Raw genomic sequence first — 27,387 nt, forward strand, 5'->3', positions numbered from 1 at the left:
TCCTCCCCTGGAGAGAAGGAGGCCTCAAAAATGATTTCTCCAGATCTAATGGCTGAAATGCCCATCACAGGTGCCATGTCTGTCTCCATTTGCATGCCCATTTGATCAGACCCTGGAGAGATGAACCGTGTGCCGTTCAAAATTAGGACCACAAGGAACTTGTAGAGCACAGCAAGCCCTGCAAGGGGTAAGGTCAGAGGGTTTCCAACCCATAAAAGGGCCAAAGAGCAGATGGAACCCTTGCACATGTCCCATGGATACTGTGGAATGCAAAAAGGCATTGAAAGGTTAAAACAACTTCCAGGGTCATGGAGTGCTTGAGGCACCCTGAGGACACCAGGACTAATAAAGAGATGAATGTCAGGGGATTGACAGAAATGCATAAAATCAGGAATGGTTTGGAGAGGACAAAAAGGTTTATAATAACACATATTCTTTATTTCTCAAAAGCCAAGATTTAGGGGAACACCCAGGAATGAACAGGCAGTGGATCTAAAAGCAGAGATGCATTTTCCCAAGTGATGCAGCATTAAATCCTGGAAATCTGTGCCAGACAAGTCTCAGTATAAATGAATTTTGAGACCACCAATATTCAGGGGGTTGCTCTGCTGCTGGCTGTTAAACACAATTCTCTGGATGCACACTCTGGCAGAGGAAACTTTACATTAAACAGCATCAAACAGGAGGCAGTATGTTTTATACTCTCCCTTAAATGGCTTCTATACCCAATTACCAGAAAGTGCACTGGGTAGCTCGATCTTTGGTTGTGCTCACTGTAACATCTTTTGTGTTCCTGTGTTATGTTCAAAAGAGGCACCTCCTCTATAGCTCATGACAAGTAAAACCAGCACATAAGGACTTTTATTGTGTTACACAGCCTGGGATTTTCAGCTATTGCTCTACAAACATGCTCTGCATGCTCAGCCCTCAAGGGATAAGGGTTAATTCACCACCAGCTGCATTCAACCAAGTTTTTAATCCATACAAGCACAGTATCAAATAGAAGGTGCGAACTTAGAGCCAACTTAAACCTCCTTTTCACTTTGACCCTCTACAGCAGCATGTGAGTGGGCTTTCATTATTTCTGGGAGAAAACAGGTAGTTTGTAAAAGATATTAGAGCAGCATACTGAAAGTCCAAACCCTCATGGACTGTGATGTGAAATAACTTGTCTGATTCAGTAGTTTGCTCCATTTACACAGAAAAGCCTCAAACCAGACAAAGCATGAGTCTGCTTTGGCTCATTTCTTTAAATAAGCCCCCAGCTTTCACAAAAGGTTTGATTTCCTCCTTTTGTACTTGGCTTCAATGATGATTAAGCTCTCAAGGGGCTGCTATGCTTGTCAGGGATTGTTTTTTCTGATGGATATTACACAAACCCCACACACAAATTCACTTTTCCTGCCTTTCCTCTTCCATGTTAAAAATGACAAGCAGATGAGATGTTAAGAGAGGGTTTATCATTGTAACTTGACTATCCACAGAAAATGCAGACATTTGCTTTATTAGTTAAATTTTGATGTGTACTTTAAGATATCTCTATTTAGTTGTACTTTTAAAGTACAACTAAATAGAGATATCTTAAAGATAATAATCTAGTTATTATTTTTCAATTATTTGAAGAACGTTGGATTTGATTTGGTTTTGTTGGTTTTATGGGTTTGATTTTTCCTGTGGGGTTTCCATGTTTATCCTCAGAAATAGCACACTGTTCCTGAGGATTACCTGTGGTTTGGGAACCTGAAGCAAGGGGCCAAATCTGCTCTTGCTCACTTGGAGTAATGCCATTAAAAGCTCTGACTATTCCCTGATGTAACTGAGGATATCCACAGTCCATAGACACACTTTGAAAGGACTATTTTGATTAATTCCGGATGAGAACAGAGCTTCCTGGGAGGGATTTTTTGCTCTGTGGGTTTCTCTGCCCACACCAACACTGAGTGCTCTTCTGACTTGAGAACTGCTTCTTCCTTCCTTCCTCGACTGTTCTCCAATGTGAATCTGAAAGTCGTGCATGGACAGAGTCCAGATTTAAAACTCACACAGCCCTCCATGCCAGAACCAGCAGAGCCTCAGGGAATGCAACAAACACAACTCATGGGAACAACCAGATGATAGCTCATTAATACACCCTGAATGTTTTCTACTTGTAGAGAAAACTTGCACTGCCAACACTGGGAGCTAATGTGATTCTCCAGGAGAAAATCTCCCAGTTGTTACAGGCAAGATGTAGATATCAGTTCCACCAAGGGTTAACTGGACTCCAGAGCAGAATGCAAGGAGAAAGGAATGTGGAGCAAGATGGGAGGCAAAAGAAAGGAGGATTCCCACCCTTCTCATATAATTAATCAGCAGCTCTTTTGCCATCTTCCAAACACAGGAGCATCCCCCACCTTGGAGAAGTTTCCTTCCAAATCAATGACTGGCAGAGTGCAGACAGTGGCAGAGCTGCTGCTGACACCAGCAGGAGAATCAGAGGCACAGTCTTGAGGATGAGCCTGGGTAATTTAGGTACATCACAAAGGGCTCATTAATGCCCCCTGAAGCTCTCGGTGGGATCCAGCCCATTGATGTCACTGGGGTGCCTTCCTCCAACTCCTCTCTCTCAGATTCTGCCATCACAAATCCTTCTGCCTGGTGCTTCCCTTTGTCCTTTCTGTTCCTTTCTCTCTTTCTTCTCCTTTTCTCTTTCCTTGCCTTTTGTTCCCTCCTTTAACAATTTTCAGTCAACCCCAGGGAGACAGTCCCACTCTTATTTGCTAAAATAACTGGTAGTTAAATGACTGACATTTAATGTGGTATCTTAGGCTTCAGCACTGCTCCGCTGGGAGAAGATGCAGTGATGAGTGTGTGGGGAGAGGGAAGAATAGGATGTGGATCATGCTTCTGAGAGCTTTTTTTTTTCTTTTCCAGACTGTCTGTAGATTCCAGCAAACATCATTTCTGCTGGAGCCCTTATGGGGAACACTTTTCTGAGTGGGGGACAGGCAGAGGGCTGTCCATGACCTATCAAAAAAACCCCCCATAAAGCAGAGTGGAGCCCTGCTACACTGGAAACCTCAAAAAGGAGAATGTTATCCCTTTTTGATTACTTGCTTTCATGATTCCTTTGCAGTCAGTGCTGCAAAGTGACACTGAACTGGCATTTCCAGAAGAATGCTCAGGACTGGAATGGCAGCACATGGAGCTGGTCAGGATTTGGGTGTTTAACAGAGCTTGGACATCCCTGCAGCAGATATTCACCTTCCACTGAAATCCAGAAATGTGCCATTGATCCTGTTGCACCCCAGACTCACTGAGTGCTCCACAGTCACCCAGCAGAGGTGTCTGCAGGAGACCCCAAAGTGATTTCTGCAGAAATGGTCAAATTTCCTGGTAGAATAATGTGCATGGAGGGAAAAAAAATAATAAAGAAAGGCAGTGTACAAAAGGAGCCAAAGTACAGCAGCTTTAAAAAATAGTAGCAATGAAATTGTAGGTCAAACTAAAGATGATGCAGTGGCCTGTGTCTGTCCCAGGCTGAGGTGGGCTGAAGGACAGGGCAGGACTGAGTGACATTATACCAACACCTCAGGGCTTTTCCTCCCTTCTCTGGGTAGCTCTGCTGGGACCTCAGTACCTCTCAGCATCCTTGCTGCTGCAACTTTCCTTTCAGCTCTCCTGCTCACAGGGGTGAACCCAGAGCAAGCTCTCCCCACAGAGAAGGGTGCAATGATGCCTTTGGAACACCTCTAGCAAAAATAACCATCAGTGATTCGTTCTGCTCTGCTTTGGTTGGGAGACACAGATGGACATTTGCACTCACACCTGCAAAATGCCCTCCCTCATCTGGGTGAGACTCTGCCACCCAAAAGGTTCCTCCTCCCAGAAGGAAATGCAGTCATCCACCTGCCACATAATGAGCAGATGAACTATTTATTTGACTTGTCATATCCCTTGGGAATTTCACATGATGGAGCTGTCCTGTGGGAGAGCTTTTCTAAGACAGCTGTTAAATTAACTGTCTGAAAAGCAAAGGGAATTAGTTTCTCTACCACCACCCTTGTAGTTTCCCCATTTAATTGCCCCCCAGTTTTGCTTCAGAATTTATAACAGGTAAGACAATCTTGGAAAATTGCCGAAATAACTCTTGTGTGCTATTATGACAAAGGTGTGAGGATTCAAATCATCAATGTAAAGAAATTTTGCATCTGATGGGACATCAGCTCCCAAGATGCCATTTTGCTGAAATCTCCTGAGGAATCAATTTCCTGCCTACGCCTGTTCACCACACTGGAGAACCTCCTGCAACATCCCTGCATGCTAATGCACAGCAGGAATGTGTAGTAAAACTCATGTGCCATGCCTCTGCTGGGAACTGCAGGCACCCAGCAGGAAAAAAAACACCAAAAAATCCCACAAAAAAACTCCTATAGAAGTTCCAGACAATATAGTTTTGCTCTCTTTTTCCTGTCCTCCAAAACAGCAAGTTTTCATTTTGGATCCCTTCCTCAAAAAAAGTACTAAAGGGATTCCCATTTGGCTTGGTAGGAAACTATGGGTACATCCAAAGATTTATTTTGCAACCCACTCAGGTTCTGACAAAAATGTGACAGAGAGCAGGAAATGTGCAATAGTGGGGACTGTGTATATTTGTTTGGAAGCAAAGGGGATGGGGTGTTTATCATCCTCACCAGGTGGTGACAAGGCAAAAGGTGTCCTGAAATCCTAAACAGCATTTAGGATTCTGCTTCTCCTCCACTCTGAGCCAGGCTTTCACACAGGCACAGCACAGCCACCTGACTACACCAGCAGCTCTGATTGTTAATAAATACCCAATTGGTTTAACAGTGCTGATAAGTTGAACAATGCAGTTATTTGCTGTCTTTTTGGGGCACAGTCTACTCAAGCCTCCAAGAGAACTGGGCTGGGAACATTCTGTCAAAATGAAAATGGTCTCCCATGGCATAAGCTGACTACAGAGCTAGCAACCCCCCCAAATACTACAAAACTATAAAAATTCACTGCTCCAGTACAGTCTTTGAATAATTCCCCCAACTTTTAATAAGAAAGATTTGTAATCAGAACACATTTCCCATATTTTATTTCCTTTGTTTTTCTCTGTGAAAACTTATATGTGAATCAAGTGTCCCCAAGATCTCTTCCTCTCTGGGTACCTTTGGTGCAAGGTGGACAGGTGAATATTCATACCTGTGCCATCTAGAAAAAGGTAATGGGAAAGGAAGGAAAGGGGTCAGAGAAATCCCATTTCCCCCCCCTCCAATTCATTTCATAATCAGCCCTTGGTTGATTCATTCAACAGAAAAAGCCCAGAGGCAAGACAGCTCATCTCTCTGTGACTGAAAACACACTCCCAACCCAAGTGGATCTTGGAGAACTTGGTTGTAGGTTGCTCTTGGATTATTCTGCAGGAGATTTTTCTGGTGAGCATTCAGTTTGAAGTCTGTTACTCATCCCTTCAGCTCACGTCATGATCAAGTCCCTTGCAGAGAGAGCAGGACCCAGAAGTAAGCTGCTCAGCATCCTGGCTGGTGTAATTTAATTTGGAAAATTGCCTTTCCTGCACTGGTGCTCAGCTGGAGCCCAGACACTAAACCCTGCCTCCCTGCCAGTCCCAATGACACATGGCAAACACAGCTCTGCTTTGAGCTCACACTGGGAAAGGCAATGCCACCTCTATCCCACATGCAGATCTTTTCTGGAATAAAAACCACAAAAGAGGCCTGAGGTACAAGGATCTGTGGGGAAGACTGACACAAAGCCTTCAAAGGTAGTGAGAGAATAAGCTCCTTTGAATGGATCCCAGGAACCAAAGGACAGGGAGAGGTAGGTCATCCCCCTTTCCTGCACAGGCAGCCTGGGTTTGTGCTGCAGAGCAGAGCAGCCCTAAATATCCTAACCCAGAATCAAGCCTTGCCTCAGCTTTCAAAATGAGGCTCAGGAGGCACCCAGGGGCCACAGAGGAGTGAGGAACCTCTCTGAAATGACCAGAAAACACTGGGCAGCTAAACCACCCTTTCCACAGGGCAGGGCAGAGCTGCAGCTCTTTCTTGCAGGTTTGATTTTAAATACACTCAATACTCAAGAAAGTGGTGGAATCAAAGTCACTGCAGCCTGGTAGACACCAGCATGGATCTTGCTGTCCAGCACCACCTCCTGGCTCTTTCCAAGACATTCCAAAGGCAACTTTTGCACCCTCCTGTCTCACATGCACATCTCCAGATTCCAGCAATCCTGGCTGTGCTCTCCTGGCTGCTGCCCCTCCATGAGTTGCCCCAAAACTGAACCACACCAGGGATTTCCCTGGTCCCAAATGCATCAGGCACTGAGTGTTCTGGGTTTCACTGCTCATGCAGCAGTGAAATGCTAAATCAGAACAGTCAGAGCTGCAGGAATAAAAAAGCAAAGAATCCCAGAATCATTTTGGTTGCAAAAGCCCTCCCAGGTCACCAAGTCCAAGCTGTGCTCCATCCCTTCCTCGTCCCCAGCCCAAAGCACTGAGTGCACCTCCAGCCCTTCCTTGGGCACTCCAGGGACTCCAAATCAGCCCCACAGGTGAGTCCCCATCACTCACTCCTCAGTGTTCCTCTCCTTCTCTCCATCAGAAACTGCCTCCTTGGGATGGTGAGATATCAGAAACTGTCTCTTTGGGAGGGTGGGACACCAGAACCTGCCTCTTTGGGATGGTGGGACATCAGAAACTGCTTCCTTGGTATGGTGGGACACCAGAAACTGCCTCTTTGGGATGGTGGGACATCAGAAACTGCTTCCTTGGGATGGGGGAACATCAGAACCTGCCTCCTTGGGATGGTGGGACATCACAAACTGCCTCCTTGGGATGGGAGGAATTTGGCTGCAGGGATTTTCACCCTGCAGGTTTGGATCTGCTTCACCCACAAGCAAACTCACCTCCCCAGAAATGGGAGACTGCTGTCCTCAGCCAAACCCCACCTCAGCCTTGTCAAGAGTTTGTTCTCCCTGACAGCCTCTAATCGCCAGCTAGCCAGTTTACCCAGGGAAAAATTTTATCCTTTCTGCTAGAATTCATTTTTATGACACCTACCATAAGAGACTTAAAAAATTAGGCATTAAAATGGTTTATAGAGGGTATTTTTATAATCCACTAAGCTGTTTTCCATTTCCACTGATATGACATCTCTCAGCTATAATTCATAAATGCCATCAGTTAACAGGCACAGAACCTTATCCTAAATTTCTCCTCTCATATGCTTTTCTCATTTAAACTTTCTGTTAAATCTTTGCTGTGCTGCTAAATCCAGAGAGATTTGGCCATAGCTGGGGGGGAAAAAAGTTTAAGTAGCTAATTAATGTCACTGGATTTGGGGCATCCTATCAAGAGAGAATATAGAGGAAGCATGTCCTCAATAAATATTTTGAACATTTAAATAAAGCTAATGCCCCCACCTACACAGGAACCTCTAATATCCTCAGAAAATAAAAATTTTTATAGGCAATAAGTGGCTGTTTTCCCACACAGGGATGATAAGGACATTGCATCAGGTACATAGATTTCAGTGCCTCTGGCTGTCCCAACAGTAATTTTTGTCATTGATTGCAGCTCAGAAGGGAGTCCCTGTGGGAAGCACCTGCTTGTGCCAGGGTCCATCCAACCTGGGGACAGCCTGGGAGAAAGCATTTATTTACAGCCCTCCCAGAACTCACTTCCTACTTTGATAAAACCACAGAAATGCCTAGCAATAATTATAATTCTTGTGGTAGTTAGACATATTCTGTTTTTCTCTGCCAAGATCAGGTTGGAAAACCCCAGGTCTCACCACAATCACAGCTACTAAACCACAGCATGAAAAAACAAAACAGAATATATATTCCTCCTTATTTTAAATGCCTCCATTGTATCTACACTGGGTCTGCTGGGAAATTTGAATTTGGGTGGAGTTTGAAATCTGGGCTGCATTAAGTCATTTGGTTATGGAAATTCCTATCTTGGAAGAGATGAGCCTAAAAAATGGAGATTTTTTTTTTTTTTATTTCTTTAGGGTGGGCATGAAGATATCTCCTTGATCTCCCTAGGTTAAGGATGGCTCATGGTCCACTCAGACTCCTTAAAGATCTGATGAGTTTCGAGTCCCAGTGAAGCATTTTGGGTGGGAGAGAAGTGTCCCCAAACTGCCTTCTCTACATGGAGGGGAGAGGAAACATGGAAAACACATGGAGACAACCAGCCAAGGCACTTGCCCCCTAATGTTTCATCTGATGAAGTCCTAATCCTAGTGGGATAAGAGTTTTGGCTTAGATCAGCAGAGTATCCATGGCCTTTAACCTTTTTTTTTTCCCCCAAAGGAAGTTTCAAAAGAAAGAATACTCAGTAGAAACTTATTGATAATCTTTGGCCCTTAAGATCAAGAAGGGAAATTAAAGGTACATTGCCTGGGCTGAATGGAAAGGCTTCACCCACTGCAGTGCTGCCTGGTGCTGCACAAAAGGGAACTCAAGAGAAGCCATCCTCCTCTGTGCCAGGGTCAGTGATAAATGCACCTCTCTCAATTTCCTCCTACTGGGAGATTAAACACTTTCCTGTGGGCAGTAGGGGAAGAAGCAGAGCTGGTTCACGTCCTCCTCTCCCCAGGTGCCTCAACCCTGTCTCTGTCCCTGTCCCTGTCCCTGTCCCAGCCCTGCCCAGCTGGAGCTGCAGCCCAGAGCCACATATGGGGAGGAAGATGAGGACTGAGATGAGCAGGTGATTCAAGCTCCTGCTCTTATCCCTTAGGAGGTGGAGATGAATGAGCCCACCCTCAACATAAAGGACATTTCCCTGCTGTCACCACAGCCAAGGGAGAGCAGGTGCTGACAAATAAGGATTGTGGCCACTCACTGTGCCCCCTTGGCACTTCCACTTTGCTGCTCCATGAAGAGTCTGCTTGGGGAAATCATTCCCAAGGATGCTGCATGCAGAGGCAGTCTCTGCTCACCCACTCAGAGCACCTGTGTGGCCTTTACCCATCTGCTGCTGCCTGGCACTGCCAGGGGAACAGGAGCGGATCCCCCACCACCTCCCAGACATCCCAGGCTGTTGCTCATGTGCCAGCAGACATGGGAGAGCTCTGGGTGTGCACCAGACAGCCATCCCCACCTGCCAGGGATCTGGGGACCTGCACAAAGAGGGATCAGATTCATCAGGAAAAGGAGGAATTATAAATATGAGCCTAAGCTAATGAGGCCAGTGTGGGTCTGAACAGAAATTCAAAGCTGTGTCCTCTCCTATGGGCAAGTGCTCACTCAGGTTTCCCCACTTATTTATCAACACTGTCAGGCACAGAAAGCACATCCTGCCTTCTGAGCATCCAGATTTCCCAGCAGAACCAGAAGGAATCCAGATATTCTCATGCTGCCTTTGGTGTGCCTCATTAATGTCACTGTCCAGTCTCACTGGGAAAAAAAACCCCAAAAACAAACAACCCAAAAACTGGACAACAGGATGGGACAATATCCCAAATCCCATTAAAACAGAACTTCTCCCTGAAGCCACCCCTCACAGGCAGTCTCACACACAGGAGGCAGAGCTGAGGGCTCAAAGGCACGGGTAGGTCACTGGAGACTGGAAGTCAAAGTCTCCCTCAACTCCAGGCCATGTCTGAGGAGTGATTAGCCTTTCACTCTTTGCAGAAAAGCTGGCACTGTCCAAAGCATCAGGCCCTGCTCCCTTGGGAGCTCAGACTTTGTCCCTTTCTGTGCTGGAGCCTGCAGGAGCTGCAGAGCCCCACGGGGAGAGGGATCAGAGCAGATCTCCCTGCTGGCCTCAGCTGCTGCCTGCGGTGGGACTGAGCTGCAACAAATGTTCATTTAAAGAACACCTTAGAGGCTGCCCTAATGCACTTGCCATGAGCCTTCAGCTCTCATTTATCTTCTGTGCCTGATTCTACCACCTGCCTAAAACTCAATACACCCTCTTCACGATCTTTTTTTTTTTAACCATTGATGTCTTAGCGTATCCCCTTGCATATTTTATTTTCTTCTCACTTCTTGAGGAAATAAATTACAGGGAGAAGGCATTAGAGCTCCTCAGCCATCTCATAACTCTGAAAAAACAGAAAACAAGGTACAAGACTGATGCCAAATAATGCCAAAATCTCACTCTGGGAGAGATGAGGATCTGGGGAAGGGGATCAGCTGCCACACAAAGTATCCCAGAGCACTGTGACAAACCAAGGCAGAGAGGAGGAGCTGAATGCACGCTCCAGAACAGGTCTGTGGCTGCAGGGACTTGTTTGGGGCTCCAGGGTGGCCCCAGAGCCACTGTGCAGCACCAGACTTTGGGGAAGCAGAGGGGATGGCATGGCAGAGGAAGCAGCTCTGTGCTGAAGCAGCAGGAAATCCAGGGCAGGAGCAGCAGGTGCTGCCTGTGGGTGGATATTGTGCATGGCAGACTCAGCCTGCCTGGAGCTGCAGAGAGGGGCTCCATGTAGGGGGCTGGAGCAACCTCTTCACCTTCTCTACACCAATATTTTGGGCAAAATACTCTAGTCTCACGGAGAGAAAAGCAAAGGAGAAGTAGGAGAGAAGCACCTCCCAAGGAATTTTTCAGAGCAGGAATGCTCCAACTTCTCAGAGCAAACAGTGCTCTGCTGCTGCTGAACATCCTTTTCCCTTCTTCCTGAAGCTGGGAAAAATAAATCTTAGTGAGGAAGTGAGGAAGGAGAGCTCTTCCCAAAAAGGGACTCATTACTGGGCTCCAGGTGCCAACTCTTAAAGCAAATTCTTTCAGTCTCACACGGCGTCTTTAAGAAATGATGGATTGCACTGGCTCAGAAGAAACCCTCTGCTCCCTGATAATAAATGAGTTGTTAGCACAAGTAGCAGGCTCCCAGATCCATTTGTGATCCAAAGGGCTCACAGATGCTTCCCATTTCTGCAATGCCAAAACCACAGAACACCAGGCAGGGAGGGATGGGAAGGAGCCTCCTGTCTGCCTGCCTGCTGCTCTCCAGTGGCTAAAGGGAGACTCTCAAGTGCAAGTTCCCTTTGATGGAGCCTTTTTTTAATGTACATTTACTGTTGTTGAAAGTGCAGAATTTGCTGTATTGCCTGCAGGCAAGGATAGCTAGGGGAAAAACCTCACCCCTGTGTGCTGCACCTCGTGTGCTCTGGACATGAATCATCCTATGGCACAGGCACCCCTTGTCCTACAGCCACACACCTCATCCCTCTGCACAGCTGGGACAACTCACCTTGGATGAGACAAACACACCTTGGATGAGACAAACACACCTTGGATGAAAATAAACACACCTTGGATGAGATATACACACCTTGGATGAGACAAACACACTTTGGATGAGATAAACACCTCCAAAGGCTCCTGTGGTCCCACCTAGGGATGCTGCTGTACCTGAATGTCTTGGCCCCAATTCCCTTCATCCCCAGCCTCCACAACACTGCTCTAGATTTCACTCCACAGCCCTGGGGATGACTTTCCCCCCCTTCCTCCCATTTGTTTTTAAAGTTGTTCTGCTCGACTTGCTAGTTTGGATTCACACTTTTACCTTCTGTCCTGTGCAAGCTTGAAGCAGGAAACCTGCAAACCTGCGTGCACATTGCTCTGCAACTCCTCTGAGATTGCTGCCAAATGGCAATTAGAACTCGTGACAGATTGGGATGGGATTCAGAATTCCCAAGGTTTTCAGGTGTGTTTTGATCTAGAACTCTGGGTCTGATTTGTCTCAGCTGCTATAGGAAATTACTGTAGAATTTTTTTTTTTTTAATGGGCAAAGCAATGGGATTTTTTTCCTTTCCCACAAGATTGTTAGCTCCAGTACTGCACAAGGCTTAACTGTGGTCATCCAATTTGAGCTGGTGGGGGTTGCTCAGTCAAATCCCTGGGTGCTGTTTGGGAAATGCCACAGCATCTGCAGGATTCCTCCCCTGATGACACCAACCCCATGGCACTGATACCAACCCCATGGTTCCCCCAGAGCCCAGTTCTGGAGACAGGCACTGTCAGCCAGGAGTGTATCAACAGGAAGAAGGAGAAAGAGAGCTGCATAAAGCCTGCAAAAGCAAAGGCATGGCCGTTAGAGCACTGCAAACACTCCTGCCAGCAGCAAGCCCAGGAAATGTGAGAAAGAGAAGAGGCCAAGAGGATAAAAGGACAATCACACCTCACAGGACAATGCCAGGCCCCTGCCCTTGGGGGGCCACTGCAGTGCGGTACCAAAATGCAGAAGGAGAACCTGAACAGAGCAGTTCCTGTGCCATGAACATCTGTTTTCTTCACTTCTCAGCAATACATCAGAATGGCACAACTGCAAAGAGCCTGTTTGCAAAGTGCTGCCTGCTTTTATCAAAGCCTTTACAGGCTGCTCACAGGGAGAGCAGCAAAGTGTTTGATACTGCTGAGATGTCACCTTCAGCAGAGTATTGAGGAATTAGCAGAGGAGCATAATGCAGCTGCAGATGCTTTGGGATAGGATTCAGCTCACCTGCCTCCCAAAGTCTCTTGCTAAACTCAGCCAGGATCAACACAGCTCTGTTGCTTTACCTGGTACCTCACAGAGGAAAGAAATGTTCAACCAGGGGACATGTGGGGACAGGTGAGGACTCAAGAAAAAGCTTTGATGGGCTAAATGTTCTCAAACAAAGAACAGAAGTTTGGGAATGGCCACTGAGAGCTGCTGCCTGAGATGCTGAGTGTTTGGTACTTCCAATGCAGTGTGACTGTTAAGCCCCATAAAACTGTGATGATGCTCGAGTGAGAGTTTCCTCTTCCACAGAACAAGCCTGTACCCCAAAGTAGTGCTTTTTTCTCCAGAACAAGAAATCGTATGGGCTGTTTGGGGAAGGGCTCATCCCTGAAGTGTGTGGTTGCTCTGGAAGCAGGGATGGAAATGCAGGAGCTGTCTCATGTCCAACCTGAGGGCTGCACAGTGAATTCTCTGCCCTCCAAGCATCAGCACATAGGCATGGGCATGTCTGGGAGCACAAGGAGCTGATTTTCCAGTCTGTGTGTGTGGCTGTGGATAGGTGACTCCTGCAGATGGGACTGCTCAGGGCTCTGTGGGTTCAGGAGAGGTGCTGGGGTCTGCTCCCCCCGAGGTCTCTGAGAGTCTGGCACTCGAGGCTGCTAAGGTGGAGGATGTTATGGTATAGATGACTCAATGTTAGAAATCTGCCTGACTTCATGCACACATTTCTTGCAGGTTCCCAAACAAATGATGACTCTTAACGCCTGCCAGCCAAGGCTAATCCAGGTCCCAGACTCCAGGGACCTCAGGAGATCTGTTCCTGACAGTGCAGTAGCTCTCCCCACAGCCTCTGCCTTTGCTGTCCCCACAGGACAGGAGCACAGGGACACCCACATTGCCATCCCCACACCCTGAAGCTGCAGACAGTGGCTTTTGGCCCAGCCATAATGAACTGAGCAGGAGACCCCAGAATGAAGGCAGGCTGGAAGACTGAATTAATTCTGATTAAATCCGTGAAACGCACTCGGATCTGCCTTTGCTGGGGACAGGCTGGGGACAGCTGCTGTGCCTGCCTGTTTTTCTGGGACACTGAGCTGGGCACAGCCCTGCTCCCTGCCTCCTCCTTGTCTGCAACAGCCCCCTCGCCTCACCCCTTCCCCCACTGCAGCCTGTGTGGTTTGGTTTCCATTACTTCCTTTGGTAGTTCATTAAAGACATTAATCACCTTCTGCACACAGACATTTCTCCTGAACTCCCTGCAGGCCAGGCCTCCTTCTCTGCTGGCTGCTCAGCCCCTGCAGGCACAGTGCTGGTGGCTCAGACCTGCCCCCGTTTCCCTGCTGACCTGGGGTCACCCCAAGCCTCCCCTGCCGTGCATGCTGTGACAAGAGCCTCCTTTCCAGCTCAGCTTCACCCCACTGTGGTCTACATCCCAGCATCTGTCTCCCTTTTCCCTGGCCAAACACTCCTAACACACGACTACCATACATCACCTGCAGGAAGGGGGAGGACAGGAGGAATCTGAGCTGTGGTGCTGACCAAACAGAAGATACCATTAGCTCCAGTTCAGATGTGAGCAGAAGGAGGCACAGCCCTCAGTAAGAAAAACCTGCCCTTGCTTAGCTAAGGGCTGAAAAGAGAGACAAGGGAGAACTCAAACAATTGCACACCCACAGCCCCTGCAGAGCTGCGGCCTCATCCCTTTCCCACATCATGTTTCCTACTCAAGGGTTTCTTCACCCTCTGTCCCTGGGTGCTCTCTGTTGGATTTGGCTTTCCTCACAAGCTCCCAGGCCCGCTGGTAATTTTTTCTGCTGTTTACCTGCCAGAATAGCAGCGCTGTTCTCCCTCTATGGGATGGCGCTGAATGGGATGTGGGTGCTGCGTGGAAGGAAAGCCAACAAGGCTCGGGGCACTCAGGGGATGTAGGCAGCCCAGCAGGAGAAATACCACCTCTGAATCTGTGTAATCACTGATGTCTTTTACTTGTTGAAGTTCACTGCTAGCAAAGATCAAAGCAAAGTGTTTGGGAGGGCAGGGAGGTGAGAAATAGCCCTTGATTTCATGTGAGATTCTTCCACATTCTGCATCCAGATTACTTACAGAGGTTTCTGTATCTCTCCTCTGACCCTCCAGCCCTCAACCTTTCATCTCCCTCCCACTTCAGCTCCATTAGCATAGTGGCAGGATCTCACTAACTAAATCAAAGCCAAGACTCCTATAGCATGTAGAGAAATGCAGACACATATGCCACATCCACACAAGAATCCTGCCATCAGTACAACTCAATCTTAGACATCAGTTGTTTTCTTTTGCACTCCTCCACTCTGTCAAAAACAAATAAAATCAAGGAACGAAAAGACCCTCTTAAAGAAGCCAAGATATGGCAATTTTTAGCTGTCACTCACTTCTTCCCTGCCTCTCACTGCTGCTTCCTCAAGGGGTCACTCAGTCTGGCGAAGCATAAGCACAATCTGAATTGCAACCCTGGGTGAGGATTGGCAGCGTTTGGTTTGCAGGCAACAGGGAAAATAACTGATCTACATGAAAAATAGAATCAACATTTCAGGAGGCCTTCGTCTTTTTGTGTTGTTTTTTTCTGGGGGTGTTTCTTTTAAGAGGTGCCCCAGAGGGGACAAGTGGGTGGCTGCTAAAAGGACAGTTTGAGAAAATCAGCTGGAGGCTTGTTACTGTTGAAGCTAATGAGCAAACACTTCAGCAGGTGAGCAGGGAGCAGTTTCTGCTGGATACCACACTGTTATTGCCCCAGTAATCCACTACCATTTTGAAATATTTTCTGCTGGAGTGATGGTGGGTTGCAAATGGCTTGGTTTGGATCCCCTTCTGCACCTTGCCTAACTCCTGACTTCCTCAGGTGTTAGCAAAGGATTTCATATTGAACTCTTCACTGGGAAAAAACAGTGCTCTGTTTCAGTTCTACACAACTAAAATAAGAGAAATAAAACCTCTCTTTAAAGGAATGCAGTTGAAAAAAATGCATCTTTGTCTTCAGACTCGTGTTAATACCGCACCCCTGAGAATTTGGATCTTCAGAATATTAAAGTCTCCCTGACTTATTGCTTCTTTAAGGATCATGTTGGTTTTGTGTTTGCTCTGAGCTCCATGTGTTACTGAAGCTAACTGGGACCTTTTCCATTTTTGGTGGCAGAGAGCTGCTGCCTTTGGGGCCCTAACCCTATTAAAGGAAATGTAAATGTATACATCTAAAATTCCCACCAGTTTTGGAAATGAACAGCACACTTCCCCCCGCTGCAATCCTTGCAGTCACATGAAGATTTCCACTCTCACCTTGCTAATAATGCCAAAAAATAAAGCCTGTCTGCTTCTGGCCTAGTAGAATCCCTATCACATGAAAAGGCTTTATTTTTAGAGAAGAAAAGATAAGCTGTGAGTGGAAGCTGTGACTGTCACACAATGGACAGGTCTGGCCTGTGCTGCTCACTGTTTCTCAAATCCCTCCTCTGCCTACTGCAGAGCCCAAATTTCACTTCTTCACTCTCTTTTCTGCTTGTCACCAGTGCTGGGATCCTTTCCAGATGAGCAGATAGATTTGCAGGTGTGAAATTCCCCTTATTCCTCCCTCTGATTTTTCCTTATGGCGTCATATCTGCTTTTCTCCCCAGGCAACTCTCCCACCACCCGGGGGAAAAAAAATTAAATACACAAAAAAATAGTCATGCAAAGAAGAAGTGCCCCCATGGCCTTTGAGGAGATGGACACACCAGACTGGGGGACACTTTTCCTGATGTGTGGTGCCAGCCTCTCACAGGGCTGCCAAGAGACAAGGGGAGCCCCATCAGTTCCCTGCTGATGGAATTGGTCCACATTTACCCAAAACCCTCCATGCCCAGATCCCTGGAGACAGACAGACAACCTGCCCTGTTCTAGCAGCCACAGCTGGGGGAATGGCTCAGCAATCATGTTCTAAATGCTTTTCCTTCTTGGGGAAATCTTATGGGACGAGCTCCTGCCTTTTTCAGTGGTGACTGTGACTGCTGAGCCCCCAGCACCCACCCTGGGGTCCTGCTGGGACACAGGGGGCTGGTGTCACCTCCAGGACCTGCTCCCCCCTGTTTGGCACATTCCAAGCTGCTGGCATCTCACTGAACAAACACACACTTGCTAGAAAGCTACAGCCCATCCCTGCCCAAAACTGAGCAACCTTAACCTGAGGTTGATCTAACGTGAATTGATGCTCTGTGATTCATCTGTCTGCATCACATCTTTTCCTGTTACATAATCCAAGGAGATGTATCTCCTTGTAGTACCTGTGTTGTATTAATCAGACTGCATCTGATCATTAAATCCGTGTTTCTGTTGGCTGAACTCACATTAAATAGTTATAGCAAACATCCTGAGCTCTGCAGGGAAAAAAAAATGCCAGAGCACTTACATGAGATTTCTGACACTGTGAAAATAGAAACAAGTTTAGCAACAAAGACCACAACTATTACAGGGCTGGGTTTATTTAGACTGTGGAAACTTAATTATAAAAACTGCATTCTAACTGATTACTGCTGGAATAATTACAGCAACACCTTTACAAGAAATGGTGACCATCATATGTTTGTCAACAAAGAAACTTCCTTTAAATTCAACACCCAATAATTGTTTAATTAAACCAAATTTAGTTCCTCATTTGAGAACATTCAAATGCTTGCCTATTCCTTCCTATCTCTGAGAGGTAATTTAGGAGATAAAAAGCAATTTCTATAAATACTCTATCTATATATGTAAGTATCCAAGGAAAAGAAGAAAAAGAAAGACTTCATTTCATAGCTGATCTGGATGTAAGCTTGCTGCTATTGATAAGAACATAAGCACAGAGTGAGTGATCACTACAAATCCCTCTCTAATTGGTGCTTGGAGGCCTTAATAAAATATGAACAGATCCAAACTACATGTTCATTTTCTAATTTGCAGAACAGATTCAACTGTTGATATTCTAGCAGCACCCACAGCATAAACTCAGAATGAGGACCCCACAGTAACTGCATCTGTGCGTACAGGGAAGGAGAGGGATAAATAATTCATTGCTTTTCAGCCTCTTTACAAGTTTCCTGCAGCTGCAAAATCCTGTTGCTATGCTGTGCAGACCCCTGTGTTTCAGGTGTGCGGCCCCTGAGTGTCCCTTGCCAGCAGCCCACCACCCAAACACACAAAATCTGGTGGCTGCCTCAGCAGAGCTGCAGGGCTCAGTGACGAACAGGGGTTATTTTAGTCACTGGTCATCCCTGCAAAGCAGCCTGAGCTTTGCAGGGGCAAATTTACCAGGCTGGTGACTCACCTGGTGTGGCAGCTGCTGACCCAGGGCAGGCTGATGCTGAGCCATCCTCTTCTCAGGACAGCCAGAGCAGCTCCACGCCTGCCTGGCGCTGCCAGCATCACCTGGGGACCTCAGCCAAAGGCTGAAAGCAGGAATCTCTGCACCACAAATTAAATAAAGCCATGGAGCTGTGGCTGAAAGAACCCATAGTCCCTGAGGAGCGGGGCTGTGCTCAGGACGAGATGCGCATTGCACTGTGCACAGCTGGAGGCTGAGATGAAGAATAGGAGGAAACTACTGCCAGCACAGGTTGACTCAAGAAAGAAACCTCTCATTCCTCTGCTGTCAACAGCACACAGTGCTCCCATCCACTGTGGGCCTTCCAGGGACAGGAATTTGCACATCTCTCTAAAGCTGCAAAGCTCCTGTGCCCTCTCATCTGGCACAGAGCATCCCCCTTCCCACCCCTCTCCATTCTGACCTGCAGCACCAACTCTCCTGCGCTGGGTCTGCCCTGAGAGCAGTCAGACATGGCAAAAAACCAGCATGGCACGGGATGCTAGACACTGTGTGGAGGGAATAAAGCTCTTTTCCAAACATGGATGGAAACAGAACCTCTGAACATGTCTTTAAAGCTGAAGAAGGGTTTTTGCTCTGCTACATCACCAGGTAAATATTTCAGCTACACCACACCATCATTCTACCCTTCACAGTCACCTGGCACTGCTGTGTAATTCTGCTGAAGGAAGGACTCACCATTCACCCTCCTCCCCTAAACAATTTCCTTGGCCTTTGAAGAAACAGCACAAAATTGTAAAGCCTCCTAACCTTTAGTTAAGAACCCTGAGAGTGGCAGGTGTGTACTTTCATACGGGTGAGCCCCATCAGGCACCCAGCTGCAACCACGGAGCGTGTTCATTACCAGCTATTCTGTGGGATGGAATGAATTCAGGAAGATATTTCAGTTATTGAAATGTGCCCGTGCCTCAGTGATGCAACAGCATTAGCATCAACCCCACACATGAAGCAGGAAGTCACCACACATCTCCACAACCTCTTCTTCCTTTCTTAATGATTATGGTTTGCCTAAAACCATCATCTCCTGCCGTGTTGCACACAGGGACCACAGGACCCGCACTGAGCTGTGTAACGATAAAAAGTCCACATCTAAAACACCAGAAATGTGAAAGTTACCGAGGGGCTGTCACAGTGACAGCCCAGCGACCACAGCAGCCTCTGGGCATTCTCCAGATTTCCCCCTCAGATGGGTGTCATTGTCATTGTCACCAATTCACCGTGTCATTAGCAGCACTGTCACCTGGGCTGGAGCTCCCGGTGTCACTGCACCCACTGTCACTGTCACTGTCACTGTCACACCACAGCTTGCTCATCCCCAGCAGCTCCTGAGCAGTGCCACCGCCGATGCCCAGGCACATTTTGCACACCATTTCCTCAGCCAGGCTGCTGTCACTGTGCTGCACCTCATCCCCACCCCACAAGGAGTTTGCTCCTGCTGTCAGCACTGATTCTTAATATCTGCTCTGTGCTTTGGATGATGCTGCTTCAGACACTTGCCATAAGGAGTACATTCAGCTGGATCCCAGAACGGAGCAGGATTTGCAGTGGAGCTGGGACCTTGCTCAGATACCCACACAGGTGAGGCATCAGGTTCATGGGGTCCAAACAGCCTTGACTAAAGTGTCACAGAAGCAGGCAATGCCAATGGCAAGGAAATGCTGTGCTCTCCATCTCCATGGGAACAAAACCTGGTACTTTTAACTGGTAGCACGGCCAGTCTTTCCTCAGAAGATAAAGACCACTGTGTGGGCAGGGTTTTTATTCTCTCTAAATAAACAGATCTTTCTGCTGATATCTAGTCTTGGCAGTCAGGCAAGGAATTAGCTGGAAGATGAAGAATGAGCTAATTCCTGACAAAAGTTTCGCTTCAGCTCTAGAGTACTAAAATCAGGTCTCCTAATGGCCTGTTTTCTTCAGGTTGGGGTTTTTTTTTCACCCCAGGGTACACGGAATGACACCTTCTTTTGTGCCTACAAAACAAATGCTGCCTTCCATAGTCTGGAGGAACTTAGGAAGTTTTTAATTATAAGGAAAGCGAAACGAGGACAAGTGAAGTTGGACTGTGCAGAGTGCTCTGCTGGTCTGATCTAGGACAATGTGCCCTACATAGAGCTCAAATATAACATCCTTTGGGAGGCTGCCTTGCTTCCATTCAGCTTTTGTGAGACCACCCCTGCCCCCGCAGCACTAATGACAGGTTCCTGAAGCATAGCTGGTGTCATGGTCTTGCCATCAAAGCTGTAAACAAAACCATTAGTGGCAGGCATGGAGAGGGAGGGAAAGCCATGTGCAGATGGAGGAGAATTTATCTGAGTGGTATTCTTGCAGTTTCTGCTTTCTTCCTGCTATCAGCTCTGAAATAGCTCATCCTCAGCCACAGTCAGCAACTCTACCCCAGGTGGGTGACGTTTTCCCTTGATAGATACAAGGTCTGGCTTTTTTCCTTCTATTTGTCTGGCTTTCCTGCCAAGAAAGTGCCATTGGATAGAGCTGAAATAGTTGCTCTTCCTTGATGGAAACCTTGTAGTTGGCAAATAGAGGGATATTAAAGAAAATAGAAAATCTTCAGATATGCCATTAGATACTGCAAAGAAAATGTGGCCAAATTGTTACTTCTATCTCCTATACCATACTGGGCAGGAAATTCCTGAGATCTTGTATTTGCAAACCCTCCAACAGAAAATATCACAACTTTTTTTTTTTATTTCTTCAAAAAGCCTCATTAATTCTCCTGCTGGCTCTTTCTTCCAGGAGATCCCTTCTGTGCATTTCTGAGCAGAGAGAACAGTTTGTGTTCACCTCTATCCCACACAACTCAACTGCAGGGGGGATGTTTCAGTGACTCAAGAGGACACTACAGACGCCAGCCAACAACAATCCAACAGGCTCAATGAAGGGAAGGCTTCCTCCAGCCTGTCCTGACAGCCCCAAACACACACACGGGTTCAGAGAGTGTGAGCAGCTGTGTCTGACACCAGGTCAAACCACAGAATTCTCTGTGCATCACACGCTGCTGGCACGAGCCCCTCGCCCACAGCACTGCACCCTGTGCTCCAAGGAAAGCAAAGGCTGCCACAGCAACCACAGGGCTCTGTTATGGGCTTAGTTCTCATTTGGTTTCCTCCTCCTGGTCTTGTTTGTTGCTGCTAACCTTGGCTTTATCTAGCAAGCCAGGGTGTTTTTCCCAATAATATCTTCTAATGAGAACAGTACAGGCAACGTGCTGTGCCTTAGCAGGGTGCAGATCCACCCTGAGATCAATTCCGTGGTGCAAACTCATTCTTTAATATCTGTTTTTAGAGCCAATGAATGTATTTCTTGAAACTAGAACTCTCTTACCTCTCTGTCATTATTAGGCATGCCCTTATTGTGGATTTAGACTCCACTTGCACCAAGCTGCTGGCTTCTGCTAGGTCTTTCTTAAATTACAAGGACAGATGGTTAAACTGGGGCTGAGGAAGAAGCTGTTCACACTAAACAGAGACTTCTGTGCACTCTGTGGGTGGAAAGGGGTGTCTTTGTTGTGCATCACAGCTATGGGAAATATGGGGATGAAATCTCAATGTAATGAGTTGGGCAGAGGTTAGAGAAACAAGAGGAAATGAAATGTTGGGGGGTTTATATCACTTTGGGTGCAATGGAAGGGGAAACACAAGACATGCTGGATAACTGCAGCACTACCTCACCCCTATTCCTTAGCACAAACCAAAACAACCCAGAAACCCTTTGTCTGTTTGGGGTTTTCTTCCTGGGACCCTAAAGGTGAGCTGCACATTTGGTGCAAGGTGTCCCCTATTTCAGACAGCCAACAAACCCAAGTCAGGAATAAAGAAGCCAAAGAGAGGCAGAGCAGAGTTAATGCTGGTACTCACAGGTGTATGTCATTTCAAAGCTGTCACTGATGTTCACAATGTCGATCTGGGGAAGGAGCTTGGGGGGTTCTGTGAGCTGAGACAACGCAAACCTGAAAGCCGCATGTTCCTGGGACTGTTGATTAGGAAACAACCCCCCTGGGGAGAAAAACAGAACCATGAGAAGAAAGCTCTTAAGAACATTCATATTAAAAACATCATTGGTCCAAAATATTCCTGAGAGCAGTGCCTACAGCCCTGCAGCCCAGGGAGTGCCTCCAAACTCAGAAATCCCCCAGAAGGCAAGAGTCAAGGGTTCCGTGCCCGCTGCGGACAGGTTGGGAGCACAAAACCCTCCCAGCATTTCTGTTATGTAACCCTGGATCACATACAGGAGCCCTGCTGCATCCCCAGACCAGGCAGCTCAGGATAGGGATAATCCATGGGGTGCAGCTCCACCTCCTCACCCCCATAACTTCAAGCAGGAGGAATGGGAATTCTGTCATTATCACCTCAGTACAGGAAAAACGAGATCCTTCCTTCCAACCCTCGCTTGGAATGAGGGTCATTTCAAGCTCTGCTGATTGAGAGGAGAGCTTTGCTACAGGAGGGTTGCAGGGTCCCCCCACACTGTGGGACTCGGGGGTACGGGGCAGCCTGGCTGAGCCTGGCCCAGCAGGGGACAGTGCTGTGACAGCCAGAATGACACGAAACTGTGACCAAACTGCTGCTGCTGCTGGAGGTTTGCTGCACAGAAAAACCCTGAATTTAACAGGTGACAGCGGCCAAACTCAAACTGGACAGGAAACTTAAAGCTTGACCCTCAGAGGAATCAATCAACACAGAATTACAGATAAACCCAGGACCACAGAATGATACAAACAGGGCAGGAACTGGGACCGGGCTGGACCTAAGCTCAGAGCCTCTCCTTCCCCATGGATCTGGAACAAAGTGCAGCGATAACCCAGCCCTAGGAAAAGTTTCCTGCTGCTCCCCCAGCAGGAACCTTGGCTTGCAGCAGATCCCTCCACAGCCTCCAGAGAGATGCTATTAAATTCTGCCTGTCTTGTAATCTATATGCATTTAAAGAAAGCGCTGCTATTGGCATTTCAGGAGGAGGGAAACAAAGCACTTAGCAACAAGGGAGAATTAAAATAAAGCTGCAGAAAGTATCAATGCCCAAGACGACTCGAGGAAGAAAGAAATAGGCAAGGACCTGCCATCAACGTCACTTTGCACATCTTTAGTAGAGGGGGCATCTCCTCGTGTGAAAAGGGCTATTTGTGCACCAATATCCCCCCACCTCCCCCGTTCCTCCCACCCCGCAGCCTAATCACGGGTATCGGAGGAATCAGATGCTCGTAGCCAAGTTGCGTTCGTTGAAAGGCAAAAAAATCCGGGATATCGCACAAATTTGGGGTAAAGGGGAGACAGGAAGGGAGGGAGACAAGGATGCAGCATCAACAGCAATAAAAGCACTGATTGTGCAGCTGGACTCAGGCAGGAGTTGCCTGAACTTGGTGGATTAGCAATTGATTGGCATTGTAGAGAGAAGGGAGGCGGGAAAGAAAACCGGCATGCAAGGGAAGGGAATTTGGGGCTAGGCTACAAACGATCACCAATAAAGATCAATGGGAGAGTAATAATAAACTCGGGCAAGGAGGGAGAGGAGCACGGAGAAGTTACAGGAAGGGAGGAAGGAATCAAACAGGCACTGCTGGTGTGCAGGGGAAGCAAGTGGCATGAAATGGAAAGAGACTTCCATGCAAGACCTTCTTCCAATAGCTTTGCCCTTATTCTTTAGCAATAACAACAAGAGAGCGTCTGTTTGTTACCTCCCGTCCCAGTTACCTACAGATGAGAGCATCCTCACCAAAATGTATCATGCAACCGCCGATTTTGCAAATGCAGCAACACACAATGGCAGCCCAGGCATTTCCCAGGGCAAGAAACAGATATTTTTTTCATACTTCCTCCATTTCGGAGGCACTTTTCTCCCTCTGTGTTGGTGTGTGTGTATGTGCAGGCATTTATTCCCAACCTACCCCTCCCCCAAATCCAAATTGATCCATCTCTGCTCCGGCAAAGCTGGTACCAACGCACACATCCAGCCCTCGCAGTTCAGCCCCTGGCTGCCTCTCACACACATACACACACATTGTGCCTTTGCAAGCACACCACCGGGTCAGTTTTTACCCCCAGCACCCCCTCTCCACCCCTACCCACTCGCCAGGGAGCATCACCCCCAGCCCCGCACTCACCTATCTGGATGTTGTTGGGGAAATTGGCCCCTAACACCGCCCCTAGGAAACTGGTGCAGAAGAAGGCAAAAATGTGCTGCATATTCCCTTTTGCATTGGCGAAAAAGAAGCCCAGTTCCAAGCATAGATTTGATTTTTCCCCCTCTCTGCTCTCTTTAGCCGCCTCTCTCGCCTTCCCTCCGGGATGCGCGTCTCCCCCGCTCCGGCTCCAGCGCCGAGACTGCCGCTGAGCAGCGCCTGGCAGCAGGATTAACTGAGCCCCGAGAGGAAGAAAGAGAGCCCGCTCCTCATCCACATCCCTCCCCCGCCACACACAGCGCACACGCACACGCACACGCCGGGCGCTTCCACCCAGCGCCTGCCCCTGCTGCCAGCTGCGGCTGCACAGCTGGAACCGCATCCATCCCCGAGCCCGCTCTGCCCCTCGGGATCCCGCCTCGGATCTCTAAGGGCAATCCCCACCTGCCCCTGAATCCCAGCTTGGCCCCTCAACTTGTCCTGGCAGGAGCTCCGAGGAACCTGTGAATCAGTAGGTGGCAAACTCCTCTAGAGAAAGAGCCGAGCCGAGCCTGCCTGGGATCCATCGCTGCCCAACCTGGCTCCGGGAGTTGGAGTGGGCACTCTCCGGAGCCTGGCTCCTTAGGGTAACAAAGAGGGTCCTGCAAATGTGCCTTGGAAGGAAGGATTTCAGAGCAAGAAACGAGAGATGCTGAAGGATTAAAAAAGGAAATCCCCCCATCACCTTTCTCATTGATTTTTGCTGCCCGCTGTTAATGGAAGAAGCTTTTCACCACTGCACTTGATGTGGAAGAATCTAAACTCACTAGCACGATCAGACAGGGCAGGCTTCTGAAATTAGGGGGTCTATCTTAGCCCGGACCATTTCAGAAGCTGTTTCATGGCAGCTCTAGCGAGACTGGAGCTTATTTGACCATGAGCAGCTTTACTCCAAAACAAAAGAAAGAGAAAAATAAAGGTAGAAATAATAAAACCCAGCTCCTAGGCACAACTTGTGATTTGGAAATATTTGAAGAACTGTGGTGAACATAGAGACATAGTCACCTTAGTAAGGAGAGAAAATTCATCCATTCTCCCCTGAAGTCCCAAACCAAACCAAACCAAACCAAACCAAACCAAACCAAACCAAACCATACCAAACGCCATCTATGCCAGAAGCTGAAATCCCATGTCCAGGCCCAGATATTCTGCCCTTGGTGTTTCCAGCCTTCATACACACCAGGGGACTATAGCAGAGAGGAAATACAGCCAAAAAAGGGGATGTTTGGGGCAGAATTGGAAAAAACTCAGATACTCTGTAGGGTCCCTTGCCCTCGTGCCCTCTCCCCATCTCCAAATGTGTGAGGCTAAACTGGAAGAACACCAAAGAGTGGTGACCAATGTTTGAAGGTCAAGAACTGCTCCTGCATAAGGACAGTTGGATAGAGGAGCACAATGCAGAGTGGGAAAACTGAAATGGGACATGACCAAGCCTGCAAAATCTGCAGCAGCACAGAAATGTTCCCTGTTGGCCACAGCACCCAGGTGTGACATAACTTTATGGTGCAGGGATAACACTGCTCTTTATATTCTCAGGTCTGTTTAATCTCTGCAAATAAAGAGTTTGGGATCTTTAATATCTTCCTAGACAGTTTTATGGATTTCACTGTGACGTCTAGAGTGACAAAATGCTGAAACAGCAACATAAATGCCAGAGTTGGTGTGGGGTCTCAGAACTGCATTCTTATAGCTTTGCACCAAAGAGGAGTTGCACTGATGCCTGGAACTTGGTGGCCTCTTACAGGACAGAACACAGAGTTACACTGCAAAAAACAGAGCCCAGAAGGTTTGCACTTTCCTCATGGTGAGTGATGAAACATCCTTCTAGGATGGACTCCTTTTTGCCCCAAAACACACTTTCAGACAATGACTCTTGGTGCCAGGTTCACTAGAGAAGAAAGTCAGGCACTCAGGAACCAGATAAAGGTGGCCAAAGGATGCCCTGACCCTGTCTCACTGCCTGGGTGACCTTCAGCCAAAAGTCACATTCAAGCACAAAAAAATCCCCATCTGCTCTTGAGAGGAACACCTTCACTAGACTTCCATTTCCCTCCCTGTATAATTTAAGCAATACTGATTTGAGGCTAAAATAACCTGCTGATAGGTTTTATGGAATCTTGCTTTCCATCCAGAATTTAATAGAAACAGCTGCATTTATAACCTGAAGAGAGTCATTGAAGGATAACCAATGCAACAGAAAGATGCCAGCACGTTTTGCAAACTCCCAAACAGCCTATCTGATAACAATAATAGTAGCCATAACAATAAAATATTATAATAGCTTGCAGAAAGCTTGCACAGTCGCATTAATTAATAATGCTGCTTTTGTCTATAAACCTCTCAAAATGCAGGTGGCTTAACAAGGGGAACCTCACCACAGTGTAACAAGATAAGTAGTAATAAGATCATTATTTTAGGAAGGTATTCATTTCCGTTTTCCCTACAGATAACAACATTTTATTCGGGGTTTGTTAGCATAAGAATGTTCAGAATTAACTCTAGGTGCTCTGAAGGTTCTTTAAGTCAACATAAAAGCAGTATAATGTCTGAACTTCTGGCTAAAAAACAAACTGAGTCTTGGGAAATAGATGAAACTCTTCAACTTCACAAGAGCAGTCACAACAGAAACACAGATCAGTCCACCAATCTTTTGAAAAAACACAAAAGAATTATCTTGATTCCTGTAAACAACTGGAGTTTTTTTTTTTTCTACTTTCAGATTTCAGAATACAATGAAAATCATGCAATACAGAATACAAGCATATTGCATAGAGCCATCTTAATTAGAAGCAACTGAAAATATCAGGGATGGAGTTTTGTTAGACCTGTATTTTGTCTCAGAGGGGTCTTAAGACATTGATGGGATGGGCAGGCAACTGGTGGTCAACAGGAACATGTGGGATTAATTAATGCAAATTGTAAAAAATAAGGTGAATACTAGTTAAAAAAAATAGGTTGTCAAATTTAAGAAATGTTAAAAAAGCCATTTTGAAAGACTGTATCTGATTCACTTCAGGTCTTTTCCAGACATGATGGTAAGAAAATGGCTATGCCAGAGCTGCTGTTCCCCTTGCGTTCTGCCTGCAGCTGACCTTGCTGTAGTGGGCAAGAACCTTTGTTCTCACCCATTTCTGCTCCAAGGTTTGGCTTGGAGCAAGAGGATTTTGGCTCTGAGAAGGATGTCTGCTGCCCTCCTCTTTGCTGTGCATGGTGTCCACCCCAGCAGCGTGCTCTGCCCTCGCTATCAGAGCTTTTGTTTCCAGGATGGGAAATCAGTGCTTGTTGCAGCAGATATATTTCTGTACCAGAAGCCTTGAAAAAACAAAGGACTCATTCACATGCAGAAGCCTCCAGCCTTGAAAAATGAGGAAATCAACGGAACTCGGCATCCGTCCGACCTCCCCGCAGAATT

At 47.2% G+C, this 27,387-nt stretch overlaps 1 protein-coding gene across 3 annotated transcripts in view; it reads right to left on the reverse strand.

Annotated features, from left to right (window-relative positions):
• GRIA1 (glutamate ionotropic receptor AMPA type subunit 1) overlaps positions 1–24,209 on the reverse strand; it is a 120,452-nt gene extending 96,243 nt beyond the window's left edge. The window contains exons 1-2 of one of the 3 annotated variants that reach the window (XR_010441899.1): positions 23,919–24,209; positions 21,679–21,816 (exon numbers count right to left, since the gene is read on the reverse strand). Coding sequence is in view for 2 of the 3 variants with exons in the window: in XM_064724862.1 (XP_064580932.1) it covers positions 21,679–21,816; positions 23,919–24,000 (220 nt within the window). In the remaining variant the exon portion in view is untranslated. The remainder of the gene's footprint in view (positions 1–21,678; positions 21,817–23,918) is intronic. The other 2 variants (XM_064724862.1, XM_064724861.1) reach the window with 2 other exon arrangements.
• Positions 24,210–27,387: the final 3,178 nt, after the last annotated feature.

The sequence above is a fragment of the Zonotrichia leucophrys genome, chromosome 13 (genome assembly GCF_028769735.1).
Source record: "Zonotrichia leucophrys gambelii isolate GWCS_2022_RI chromosome 13, RI_Zleu_2.0, whole genome shotgun sequence".
Lineage (NCBI taxonomy): Eukaryota > Metazoa > Chordata > Aves > Passeriformes > Passerellidae > Zonotrichia > Zonotrichia leucophrys.